Here is a 12,467-nt window from a genome sequence, read left to right as displayed (position 1 = left end):
AGCGCCGGAACCACCGAAAATTACCGGAAATGGCCAGAGCGGCACGGGAACCACCGAGATTGACCGGAAATGGCCAGAGCGGCACGGGAACCACCGAGATTGACCGGATATGGCCAGAGCGGCACCGGAACCACCGAGATTTAGCGGAAGTGGCTAGAGCAGCACCGGAAAAAAAAAACCGAGATTTACCGGATATGGCCAGAGCGGCGCCGGAACCACCGAGATTGACCGGAAATGGCCAGAGCGGCGCCAGAACCACCGAAATTTACCGGAAATGGCCAGAGCGGCGCCGGAACCACCGAGAATGACCGGAAATGGCCAGAGCGGCACCGGAACCACCGAGATTGACCGGAAATGGCCAGAGCGGCACCGGAACCACAGAGATTTAGCGGAAGTGGCCAGAGCGCCACCGTAACAACCGAGATTGACCGGAAATGGCCAGAGCGGCGCCGGAACCACCGAGATTGACCGGATATGGCCAGAGCGGCACCGGAACCACCGAGATTTAGCGGAAGTGGCTAGAGCAGCACCGGAACAACCGAGTTTACCGGATATGGCCAGAGCGGCACCGGAACAACCGAGATTGACCGGAAATTGCCAGAGCGGCACCGGAACCACTGAGATTTACCGGAAATGGCCAGAGCGGCGCCGGAACCACCGAAATTGACCGGAAGTGGCCAGAGCGGCACCGGAACAATTGAGAATTACCGGATATGGCCAGAGCGGAACCGGAACTACCGAGTTTGACCGGAAATGGCCAGAGCGGCGCCGGAACCACCGAAATTTACCGGAAATGGCCAGAGCGGCGCCAGAACACCGAAATTTACCGGAAATGGCCAGAGCGGCACCGGAACCACCGAGATTGACCGGAAATGGCCAGAGCGGCACCGGAACCACCGAGATTTAGCGGAAGTGGCCAGAGCGGCGCCGGAACAACCGAGATTGACCGGAATTGGCCAGAGCGGCACCGGAACAACCGAGATTGACCGGAAATGGTCAGAGCGGCGCCGGAACAACCGAGATTGACCGGATATGGCCAGAGCGGTGCCGGAACCACCGACACTGTGCAGACGTGGCTAGAGCTGCCTCGGTAACCACCGAGTCGGGGCAGAAGTGGCCAGAGCGGCGCTGGAACAACCGAGATTGACCGGAAATGGCCAGAGCGGCACCGGAACAACCGACATTTAGCGGAAAAGGCTAGAGCGGCGCCAGAACCACCGAGATTGACCGGATATGGTCAGAGCGGCACCGGAACCACCGAGATTGACCGGAAATATCCAGAGCGGCACCGGAACCACCGAGATTTAGCGGAAGTGGCTAGAACGGCACCGGAACAGCTGAGATTTAACGGATATGGCCAGAGCGGCACCGGAACCACCGAGATTGACCGGAAATGGCCAGAGCGGCACCGGAACCACCGAGATTTAGCGGAAGTGGCCAGAGCGCCGCTGGAACCACCGAAAGTGTTCGGACGTGGCTAGAGCAGCCTCGGTAACCACCGAGTCGGGGCCGAAGTGGCCAGAGCGGCGCCGGAACCACAGAGATTTACCGGAAATGGCTAGAGCGGCGCCGGAACCAGTGACATTGACCGGAAAGGGCAAGAGCGGCGCCGGAACCACCGAGATATACCGGAAATGGCTAGAGTGGCCCCGGAACCACCGAGATTGAGCGGAAATGGCCAGAGCGACGCTGGACACCGAGGCTGAGCGGAAGTGGCTAGAGCGGCGCCGGAACCACCAAAATTTACCGGAAACTGTTAGAGCCGCGTCGGAACCACCGAGACTGGGCGGAAGTGGCTAGAGCAGCCTCGGTAACCATGGAGACGGGTGCGCGCCGGAAGCGGAAGTTGCTGTTGGTGAAGGCGCGGTGAAGGCGGCCCGCGGGGGCCCGGAGCGGTTTCTGGGCTCCCAGGGAGCTCTCGGTTCCCTCAGGGCCATGGCGGACCCGTCGCTGCTCTCGGCCGAGCTGGAGGCGGACGAGGAGGAGGAGGCGGCTCTGCGGCGGCTGCTGCTGCAGGTGGGCCCCGGAGCCGGCGCCGGTTCTGATCCCGGTTCCGATCTCGATCCCGATCCCGGTTCTCACCCCCTCCCCCCGGTTCCCGCAGGTGGCCTCGGACCCTGAGGAGGCGCCGAGCCCCGGCCCCGCCCGGGCCGTGACCCCGCAGCCGGGTACGGGGGGCTCGGGTGGATTTTGCGGGGGCTCTGTTGGATTTTGGTGGATTTTGGGGGGGCTCTTTTGGATTTTGGGGGTTTGTGTTGGATTTCTGTCCCCCCCGGGTCTCTGTGTCAAGACCCGCGTGGCGGGCGGGGGACTCTGTTGGATTTTTGTGCATTTTGTTGGCTTTTGGTGCATTTTGGGGGGTTCTCGGGGTTCCCCTGACCCCTGTTCCCCCCCAGGTCTCTGCGTCAAGACCCGCGTGGCGGGCGGGGGTCCCAAGGTGTTCCTCAACGTTTGCCACTCGCCCGAGGTGCCCCCCCCGCCCCCCGTGCCCCCCCCGGGGCTGCAGCAGCTCCTGCGGGACCCCCCCGGTCCCGGGGGCTCCTTCCGAATCCCCATGAGCCTGGGGGAGCCCCACGCCGAGCTCGACCGAGGTCAGAGACCCCTCCCCAAAAACCCCCGGACCCCCTGATCCCCCCGGGACCCTCCCCCAAACCTGCTCTGACCCTGCAGGAGGAAGGGGCTGCACGGCCTACGACGTGGTGGTGAACTCGGGCTTCTTCAGGACCCTCCAGGTGGGGCTGGGGGGTTAAATGGGGGTCTGGGGGCGTTAAATGGGGGTTTGGGGGTGAACTCTGGGCTCTTCAGGATCCTCCAGGTGGGGCTGGAGGGGAAATTGAAGGGGTTAAATAGGGGTCTGGGGGCTGCTGTGGGGCTTCTTCCGGACCCTACAGGTGGGGCTGGGGGTTTCTGGGGGGCAAAATGGGGCTCTGGGGGGTGGTCTCAAGTACCTCCAGGTGGGTCAGGAGGGGGAATTGGGTCTGGGGTCTTCCTGCGGGGGGTCTGGGGGTTTTCTAGGTGGGTCACGGTGTAAAATTGGGTCTGGGATTTCCCTGGGGAGCGCTCAGGGTGTGAATTGGGTCTGGGGTCTCCCAGGCCGACCCCCTGTACCTTGAGTTCTTCCTGACCGTGGCCCTGGAGGGGCTCTCAGACAAGTACGGGGTGGAGCTGGAGCTTACAGGTGAGTCTGGGGGCTCTGGGGGGGGGGCAGGACCCCTCCCCAAAATCCCCCCTGACCCCCCGGGACCCCTCCCCAATCCCCCCAGGCTGGCGGGTGCTGCGGAACCGGCGCTGCCTCGGCTCCATCGCGGCCCAGAACATCTGGGCCCGACCCCAGCCCCGCATCCAGGAGCTGCCGGGGTGAGTGAGACCCTTCCCCAAAACACCCCCGAGACTCCTGGGAGCCCTCCCCAAATATCCCTGGGACCCCTCCCCAAATAGCCTGGGACTCCCCCAGGCTGACCCCAGCCCCAGCCCCACATCCAGGAGCTGCGGGGGTGAGGGGGACCCCTCCCCAGATTAAACAAAATACCCTGGGACCCCTCCCCAAATATCCCTGGGACCCCCCAAAATACCCCCAAACACACCCAGAATCCCCCAGGCTGACCCTGGCCCTGGCCCCGCATCCAGGAGCTGCCGAGGTGAGGGGGACCCCCGGGACCCCTCCCCAAAAACCCCCGGGCCCCCCCCGTTCGTGGTCGTGGCCTCGCCCTCGGCTCAGGAGCCACAGGAGCTGCAGGCCCGGGTACACCTGGAACAGGTGGTGAGTGGGGAACTGGGGATACTGGGAGGGACTGGGGGGGAACTGAGGGGACTGGGAGGGAACTGGGGAGAACTGGGGGGGACTGGGGGGAAACTGGGATGGAATGGGAGGGGCTGGGGGGGAGTGGGAGGGACCGGGGGCACCGGGGTGGACTGGGGGACATTGGGGGGCTGTGCTGGGAGGGGTCTCCACCATCCTTGGGGGGTAGAGGGACAATGGGGAGGGGTCGGGGGCGCAGTGGGCGTGTCCTAACGTTAGCCCCGCCCAGGAGGGGGCGGGCTCTCTGTGGCTGGGGCTGAGCGAGGAGCGGCTGCTGCTGCTGCGCCCTGCGCCGCCGCCGGGGGGCGCTGCCGGTGCCGCTCCCGAGGGGCCGCCGGGCCGCCAGGGGGCGCTGCTGGAGCTGGGGCTGCCACTGCGCATGCGCGCCGACCCCGCGCGGTGCCGCGCGCGCTTCCACCGCCGCTCCAAGGTAACCATGGCAACCTACGGGGAGAGACACGCCCCTTCTCCACCGGGGACACGCCCCCTTCTACCGGGGACACGCCCCCTCGCTGACTCATGGCCACGCCCCCTGCAGGTTCTCACCGTGACGATGCCGCTGCTGCGGGCGTGAGGGACCCTCCGAAAAAACCCACCTGGGACCCTCCAAAAAACCCACCCGGGACCCCCCAGGATCGCCCGAGACCCCCCAGGACCCCCCTAGGATCACCCGGGACCCCCAAAATCCCACCCGGGACCCCCCAGGACCCTCCTGGACCCCCCCCGGACCCCCAAAACCCTCCCAGGACCCCTGGACCTCTTTGGGGCCGTTCTCAGGATGCTCCTGAGCCCCCCCAACCACTCAGGGACCCCCTCCAGGACCCCCCTGACCCCCCCAGGATTATCCAGGACCCCCCCAGATCCCTCCTGACCTTTCAGCCCCCTCCCCTTCCCCTTTTTTTGGTACAAAACCCCCCAATAAAGCCAAACTCGCAGCCCGTGCTCTGATTGGTCAGTGTCCCCCGCCCCCCCCCCCCCCCCCCCGGTGGCCCCCCCTCGGCGCAGGGGGGGATGGGGGGGGGCTGGGGGGGATTTGGGGGGATTTAGGGCTGATCCGGGCCGGGGGGGCCGGGGGGGCTCCCAGAGCTGCCCTGGAGAGGCCCCGAGAGCGGCGCCGGGCCCGGGGGGCTGCGGGCAGGGGGGCGGGGGGGATTCTGGGGGGGTCCCGGGGGTCCTGCGGTGACGATGGAGCCCTGAGGCAGCGATGGAGTTCAACAAGGAGGAGTTCAGGAGGCAGCTGGGGGCCGGGCTGGGCCGGCTGCACCGGTGAGACCCCGGGATGGGGACCCCGGGATGGGGACCCTGGGGATGGGGCTGGGCAGGGGTCCTGGGGGGGGCTGGGGGGTCTTGAGGAGGGGCTGAGGGCCAGGCTGGGCCGGCTGCACCAGTGAGACCCCCGGGATGGGGCTGGGGGGCTCTGGGGACATTGGGGTCTGCGGGGGTCACTGGGGGCCAGGCTGGGCCGGCCGCACTGTGAGACCCCTGGGATGGGGACCCCAGGATGGGGCTGGGGAGGGGGCTGGGGGTTCTGGGTGAGCCCTGGGGAGGCTTAGGGGGGTCAGGTTTTCTGGAAAGATTTGGGGGTGGTCAAGTTCGGGGGCATTTTGGGGGTCTTGGGTTTGCCAGGAGTTTTGGGGGGTCAGGTTTTGGGGGGGGGTCATGTTTGCTGAGGGGGATTTGGGGTCGGGTTTTGTGGGGGTTTCGGGGCTCTCGGGTGCCCCCCCTGTGTCACCTCCCCCGCTCGTGTCCGTGCCACGCGTGTCCCCAGCCCGGCCCCTCCCCTGTCCCCGTGTGTCCCCCCCCCCCGTGTCCCCAGCCCGGCCCCTCCCCTGTCCCCGTGTCCCCCCCCCGTGTCCCCAGCCCAGCCCCTCCCCTGTCCCCGTGTCCCCCCCCCGTGTCCCCTCCCGGCTGTCGCCGCCGCCGCGGGGATTAGAGAGGGATTTAATCGGCGGCGGGGGGGACACGGGGACACGGGGGGGACACAGGGGGGACAGGGGGACATGACAGGGGAGAAAGGGACATAGGAACACAGAGAGGGGCACATGGGGGACACGAGGAGGGGAAAGGGACATGGGGGGGACACTGGGGACAGGGGGGTGACACTGGGGGCCACGGCCGCGCAGGTTCCTGGAGCGGCGCCAGGATGACCCCGAGAGCCTGGAGCTGAGCTCGGGGGGGCTCTCGGGCGGGACCCCCACGGCGCCGCGGCCCCCGGTGCTGGACTGCACCTTCTGCGGGCTGCCCCGGCGCTACGGCATCGCCATCCTCTGCGGCATCGGCTTCTGCATCAGCTTCGGCATCCGCTGCAACCTGGGCGTGGCCGTGGTCAGCATGGTCAACCCCGCCCACGGGCAGGTGAGGGGTCAGCCCCGCCCACGGGCAGGTCTGGGGGCACTTGTGCAGGTGTGGGGTCAGCCCCGCCCACAGACAGGTGAGGGGTCACCTGTGGGGTCAGCTCTGGGCCACCTATGGGGTCAGGTGTGGGGTCAGGTATGGGGTCAGCTGTGGGGTCAGTTGTGTGGTCAGTGGGGTCAGCTGTGGGCCAGTTATGGGGTCAATTTGGGGTCACCTGTGGGGTCACTTGTGAGGACAGGTGTGGGATCACTGGGAGGGACACAGGTGTGGGGTCAGTTTGGGGTCACCTGTGGGGACAGGCGTGGGGTTACTGTGGAGACGCAGCCGGGTGCGGGGGACACACACCTGTCCAGGGCGTGTCCAGGGCGTGTCCAGGGCGTGTCCCCCGCCCTGCCGACCCCTCCCCGCCGTCCCCAGCGCGCCCAGTTCAACTGGGACCCCGAGACCGTGGGGATGATCCACGGCTCCTTCTTCTGGGGCTACATCGTCACCCAGATCCCCGGCGGCTTCATCGCCCAGAAATTCGCCGCCAACAGGTGAGCTCCGCCCGGGGGCGGGGCCGGGGGCGGGGCCGGGGGCCAGGTGTGTCCCCAGGTGTCACCGGGGCGTCCCCTGCCGCAGGGTGTTCGGCCTGGCCATCGTGTCCACCTCGGTGCTCAACATGCTGATCCCGTCGGCCGCGCGCACCCACGTGGGCTGCGTCATCGCCGTGCGCGTCATGCAGGGCCTGGTGGAGGTAACGAGGGGATTTTGGGGTGAATTCGGGGGGTTTTGGGTGCGTTGGGGGCTGCGTCATCGCCGTGCGCGTCATGCAGGGCCTGGTGGAGGTAACGAGGGGATTTTGGGGTGAATTCGGGGGGTTTTGGGTGCGTTGGGGGCTGCGTCATCGCCGTGCGCATCATGCAGGGCCTGGTCGAGGTCAGGAGAGGATTTTGGGGCAATTTCGGGGCTTTTTGGGTGCATTTGGTATGTTTTTAAGGTGGTTTTGGGGTATTTTGGGTAGGTTTTGCTGTTCAGCTGCTGAGGTTGGGGCGTGGCCAGGGTTGGGTGTGTCCCTGTCCATCAAGACGCAGCTGTGTGAGTGTGGCCATGATTGGGTGTGTCCCTGTCCATCAAGGTGTGGCTGGGTGGGCGTGGCCAGGGTTGGGTGTGTCCCGGCCCATCAAGGTGTGGCCGGGTGGGCGTTGCGCTGTTGGGCGTGTCCCGTGGGTGTGTCCCGCGCTGACCCCGCCCCTTTTCCCGGGCAGGGCGTGACCTACCCCGCCTGTCACGGCATCTGGAGCAAGTGGGCGCCGCCCCTGGAGCGGAGCCGGCTGGCGACCACGGCCTTCTGCGGTAATGGGGGGCCCGGGGCGTCACCGAGGGGTCTGGGGGCGTCACCGAGGGGTCCGGGGGCTCTCAGGGGCTGTCCCGGGGGGTTTGGGGTTTCACTGACCCCCCCTCACCCCCCAGGTTCGTACGTGGGGGCCGTGGTGGCCACGCCCCTGCCGGGGTCCCAGGGGGTGGGGGCGGCACCAGGGGGGTCCCAGGGACATGGGGGGGGTTTGGGGGGTCCCTGGGGGTCCCCACTGACCCCTGCCCCCCCAGGGTCGTACGCAGGAGCCGTGGTGGCCATGCCCCTGGCCGGGGTCCTGGTGCAGTACACGGGCTGGAGCTCCGTGTTCTACGTCTATGGTGAGACCCCCGCCCACCCCAGGACCCCCCCGGGACACCCCCTGGGACCCCCGCCCACCCCAGGACCCCCCCGGGACACCCCCTGGGACCCCCCCTGAAACCCCCTGAGAGCCCCCCCGGGACCCCCACCCACCCCGGGACCCCGTGAAACCCCCCCTGAGACCCCTCAGAAACCCTGAGACCCCCTGGGAGCCCCTCGGGACCCCCAGAACCCTCCCAAACCGGGGACCCCCGCCCATCCCGGGACCCCCCAGGACCCCCTGACCCCTCCTAAATCCCACCTGGGACCCATCCCAGTATCCCCAGTAACCCCAGTTCTCCCAGGCAGTTTCGGGGTGCTCTGGTACCTCTCCCATTGCCCCCATTGACCGTTCCCAGTGCTCCCAGTATCCCCAGTATAACCATTGCCCCCAGGCAGTTTCAGGGTGCTCTGGTACCATTGCTCCCATTGACCAGTATCCCCAGTATCCCCAGTATAACCATTGCCCCCAGGCAGTTTCGGGGTGCTCTGGTACATGTTCTGGGTGCTGGTGTCCTACGAGAGCCCGGCCCAGCACCCGACGATCTCCCCCGAGGAGAGGAAATACATCGAGGAGAGCATCGGGGAGAGCGTGGGCAGCAACCCGCTACTGGTCAGACTGGGATGGACTGGGAGGGACTGGGAGCACTGGGAGCACTGGGAGGGGTCATTGGGATGGGCATCGGGGAGAGCGTGGGCAGCAACCCCTTACTGGTCAGACTGGGATGGACTGGGATGGACTGGGAGCATTGGGAGGGGTTACTGGGAACGCTGTCATGGGCACTGGGAGGCACTGGGAGAACTGGGATGGGCACTGGGGGTGGTCAGGGGTGTCCTGGAGATGGTCAGGGGTAACCAGGGGTGGCCTGGGGGTGGCCAGGGGTGGTCAGGGGTGTCCTGGGGGTGTCCTGGAGATGGTCAGGGGTGGTCAGGGGATGGTCAGCGGTGGCCTGGGGGTGACCAGGGGTGGTCAGGGGTGGCCTGGGGTGGCCGGGGTCACTCTGGGGGTGTCCTGGAGATGGTCAGGGGTGGTCAGGGGTGGCCAGGGTCACTCTGGGGGTGTCCTGGAGAGGTCAGGGGTGGTCAGGGGTGGCCGGGGGTGGCTGGGGTCACTCTGGGGGTGTCCTGGGGGTGTCCTGGAGATGACCAGGGATGGTCAGGGGTGGCTGGGGGTGGCCGGGGTCACTCTGGGGGTGTCCTGGGGGTGGCCTGGGGTGGTCAGGGGTGGCCGGGGGTGGCCGGGGTCACTCTGGGGGGGTGTCCTGGGGGTCAGCTGTCCCCCCCTGCCCGCAGCTGGCCACGCCCTGGCGCCAGTTCTTCACCTCCATGCCCGTCTACGCCATCATCGTGGCCAACTTCTGCCGCAGCTGGACCTTCTACCTGCTGCTCATCAGCCAGCCCGCCTACTTCGAGGAGGTCTTCGGGTTTGAGATCAGCAAGGTGGGCCCAAAAAAAACCCAAAACCACACAAAAAAACAGACCGAAAAATCCCCCCCCAAAAAAACCCACACAAAAACATTCAAAAACACTTAAAACCCACGCAAAACATCCCAAAACCACCTCAAAAACACACGGAAAAACCACACCTAAAAATCCCCCAAAAAACCCACACAAAACAGCCCAAAAACCACACAAAACACCCCAAAAACCATCCAGAAAAAACACCCCAAAAACCAATAATTAAATTTGATAATATCAATCAAATTTAAATAGCTTAATTAAAGATTATTTATTTATTCTGTCATTTACCATGTTTACATTTAATGTTAAATTCTCTAGGGGGGTTTGTTGTTGGATGTCCCCCACCTGGTGATGATCATCGTAGTGCCCATCAATGATAGCTGATTTATTCCGTTATTTAATTTAATTTTATTTTATTTTATTTTATTTTATTTTATTTTATTTTATTTTATTTTATTTTATTTCTATAGTTTATTTATTTCTCTCTCCCAGGTGGGATTGCTGTCAGCCCTGCCCCACCTGGTGATGACCATCGCGGTGCCCATTGGGGATAATTGATTTATTCAGTTGTTTTCTTTTATTTTATTTATTTACAGATATTTTCAATTTTTTTTATTTTTATTTATGTATAATTTATTTCTCTCTCCCAGGTGGGTTTGCTCTCAGCTCTCCCCCACCTGGTGATGACCATCGTGGTGCCCATGAGGAATAATTGATTTATTCTGTTATTCTATTTACAGACAATTGATGTGCTCAGTCATTTAATTTAATTTTATTTTATTTTATTTATATAATTTATTTATTTCTTTCTCCCAGGTGGGTTTGCTCTCAGCTCTCCCCCACCTGGTGATGACCATCGTGGTGCCCATGAGGGATAATTGATTTATTCTATTATTTTATTTACAGACAATTGATGTGCTCAGTCATTTAATTTAATTTTATTTTATTTTATTTATATAATTTATTTATTTCTCTCTCCCAGGTGGGATTGCTGTCGGCCCTGCCCCACCTGGTGATGACCATCGTGGTGCCCATCGGGGGCCAGATCGCCGATTTCCTGCGCTCGCGCGGCCTCATGTCCACAACCAACGTGCGCAAGATGATGAACTGCGGGGGTAGGTGACAGTGGGGACACTGTGTGACAAGGTGACACTGTGACAGTGACAAGGTGACAAATGACACTGTGACACTGTGACAGTGACAATGACAAGGTGCCCCTGTCCCCTGTCCCCGCGCAGGGTTCGGCATGGAGGCCACGCTGCTGCTGGTGGTCGGGTACTCGCACTCCCGCGCCGTCGCCATCTCCTTCTTGGTGCTGGCCGTGGGCTTCAGCGGCTTCGCCATCTCAGGTGGGCACAGGGGACGCTGGGGACAGCCGGGGACACGCCCTGACCCCGCTGTGACCCCGCTGTCACCGCCCCCAGGGTTCAACGTGAACCACCTGGACATCGCGCCGCGCTACGCCAGCGTCCTGATGGGGCTGAGCAACGGCGTGGGGACACTGTCGGGGATGGTGTGTCCCCTGATCGTGGGGGCCCTGACCCGCCACAAGGTGAGGGGACACTGGGGACACTGAGGGGACACTGTCGGGGATGGTGTGTCCCCTGATCGTGGGGGCGCTGACCCGCCACAAGGTGAGGGGACACCCAGGGGACATTGGGGACACTGTCGGGGATGGTGTGTCCCCTGATCGTGGGGGCCCTGACCCGCCACAAGGTGAGGGGACACTGGGGACACTGAGGGGACATTGGGGACCCTGAGGGGACACTGTTGGGGATGGTGTGTCCCCTGATTGTGGGGGTGCTGACCCGCCGCAAGGTGAAGGGACATTGGGGACACTGTTGGGGATGGTGTGTCCCCTGATCATGGGGGCCCTGACCCGCCACAAGGTGAGGGGACATTGGGGACACCCAGGGGACATTGGGGACACTGTCCGGGATGATGTGTCCCCTGATCGTGGGGACACTGGGGACACCCAGGGGACATTGGGGATAATGGGACAATGGGGGACAATGGGACACACGGGTGGGGGACAGAAGGACATTGGGGACAGAGGGACATGGAGGGACAGAGGGACACGGAGGGACAGAGGGACATTGGGGCCAGGGGGGACTTGGAGGGGGGACAGAGGGACATGGGGGAGACAGACGGACACGGGAATTTGGGGGTTGCTCTGCCCGCCTGTCACTCACCGCCCGCCTGTCACTCACCGCCCGCCTGGCCCTGCCCCTTCCCTTTGACACCGCCTCTCCCGTTTATTTCCCCGCCCTCCCCTTGACCACGCCCCCTCCCTTTCCCGCCACTCTCCCTCCCCCATTCCCATTCGCTCCCACTGGGTCCCGCCCCCGCTCGTCGCGGATTGGCCGGCGGGCGGCGCGCGGCGGGCGCTGATTGGCCCAGACGCGCGAGGAGTGGCAGTGGGTGTTCCTGATCGCCGCGCTCGTGCACTACGGGGGCGTGGCCTTCTACGGCGTCTTCGCTTCCGGGGAGCCGCAGCCGTGGGCGGAGCCGCCGCGCGAGGAGGCGGAGCCTCTGGCGCCGGGGGGCTTGGCCAGCGACGAGGAGGAGGAGGAGGAGGAGGAAGGGGAGGGGGGAGGGGTGGGGGGAGGAGCGGCAGGACCCCCGGGAGGGCCCCCCGCGAGCTACGGGGCCATCGGGACCACCCCGGTAACCGGGGGCGAGGCCTGAGAACGGCCACGCCCCCCCCAGGGGAACCCCGGGGAACACCCCGAGACCCCCAAAAGACACCCCCGGGACCCCCCCGGATGCACCAGGGACCCCCCCCAGACCCCCGAAAGGGACCCCTGAGACCCCCGGAGAGCCCGAGACCCCCAAGAACCCGCAAAAAGGGACCCCAAGGACCCCCGAGATCCCACAAAGGGACCCCCCAGACCACCGGGGACCCCCCGAGACCCCCAAGAACCCCCAAAAGGGACTCCAGGGATCCCTGAAAGAGACCCCCCAGAAAGCCCCAGGGTCCCCCAGGAACCCCCAAAAGGGACCCCAGAGACCCCCCGCCCCTTCCCGAGATCCCCCACCGCTGTACATATATAAATATAAATAAATATAATTATAAATATAAATACAAAATGCGGCCGCTGGAGAGCCTGGAGTGAGGGACTGGAGGGGACTGGGAGGGACTGGGGGCCACTGGGATCA

The 12,467-nt window shown here is 64.4% G+C and overlaps 2 protein-coding genes across 13 annotated transcripts; both read left to right on the top strand.

Annotated features, from left to right (window-relative positions):
• The first annotated feature begins 1,684 nt into the window (after nucleotides 1-1,684).
• Nucleotides 1,685-4,734, top strand: PIH1D1 (PIH1 domain containing 1). Of its 5 annotated transcripts, XR_011677958.1 has the most exons (10): nucleotides 1,698-2,016; nucleotides 2,105-2,168; nucleotides 2,397-2,591; nucleotides 2,671-2,732; nucleotides 3,094-3,178; nucleotides 3,264-3,357; nucleotides 3,628-3,760; nucleotides 4,029-4,229; nucleotides 4,338-4,434; nucleotides 4,507-4,734. XR_011677958.1 is itself a non-coding variant. In XM_071420371.1 (9 exons), the coding sequence occupies exons 1-9, from the start codon at nucleotides 1,936-1,938 to the stop codon at nucleotides 4,371-4,373; spliced, it is 948 nt and encodes a 315-aa protein (XP_071276472.1). In that variant the 5' UTR covers nucleotides 1,686-1,935; the 3' UTR covers nucleotides 4,374-4,734. The 5 variants fall into 5 exon arrangements, 3 of the variants coding, with proteins under 3 accessions (XP_071276472.1, XP_071276473.1, XP_071276471.1); XR_011677959.1 differs by lacking the exon at nucleotides 4,029-4,229 and having other exon boundaries at nucleotides 1,685-2,016; XM_071420371.1 differs by having other exon boundaries at nucleotides 1,686-2,016; nucleotides 3,628-3,757; nucleotides 4,338-4,734.
• Nucleotides 4,735-4,887: 153 nt separating this feature from the next.
• On the top strand, nucleotides 4,888-12,392 carry SLC17A7 (solute carrier family 17 member 7). 8 transcript variants are annotated; one of them, XR_011677953.1, is made up of 13 exons: nucleotides 4,888-5,065; nucleotides 5,923-6,154; nucleotides 6,572-6,690; nucleotides 6,776-6,890; nucleotides 7,402-7,489; nucleotides 7,742-7,828; nucleotides 8,321-8,460; nucleotides 9,141-9,287; nucleotides 10,291-10,423; nucleotides 10,547-10,657; nucleotides 10,733-10,860; nucleotides 10,943-11,197; nucleotides 11,709-11,847. XR_011677953.1 is itself a non-coding variant. In XM_071420360.1 (12 exons), the coding sequence occupies exons 1-12, from the start codon at nucleotides 5,004-5,006 to the stop codon at nucleotides 11,994-11,996; spliced, it is 1,650 nt and encodes a 549-aa protein (XP_071276461.1). In that variant the 5' UTR covers nucleotides 4,888-5,003; the 3' UTR covers nucleotides 11,997-12,392. The 8 variants fall into 8 exon arrangements, 3 of the variants coding, with proteins under 3 accessions (XP_071276461.1, XP_071276460.1, XP_071276462.1); XR_011677954.1 differs by lacking the exon at nucleotides 11,709-11,847 and adding an exon at nucleotides 11,198-11,274 and having other exon boundaries at nucleotides 10,943-11,126; XR_011677956.1 differs by lacking the exon at nucleotides 10,943-11,197 and having other exon boundaries at nucleotides 10,733-10,942; nucleotides 11,709-11,846.
• The last annotated feature ends 75 nt before the right edge of the window (nucleotides 12,393-12,467 follow it).

Source organism: Agelaius tricolor, unplaced genomic scaffold (assembly GCF_023055355.1).
Source record: "Agelaius tricolor isolate 1412-34295 unplaced genomic scaffold, bAgeTri1.0.p SCAF_136, whole genome shotgun sequence".
Lineage (NCBI taxonomy): Eukaryota > Metazoa > Chordata > Aves > Passeriformes > Icteridae > Agelaius > Agelaius tricolor.
Note: the sequence above shows the minus strand (reverse complement) of the source record. Positions and strands in the feature narration are given on the sequence as shown.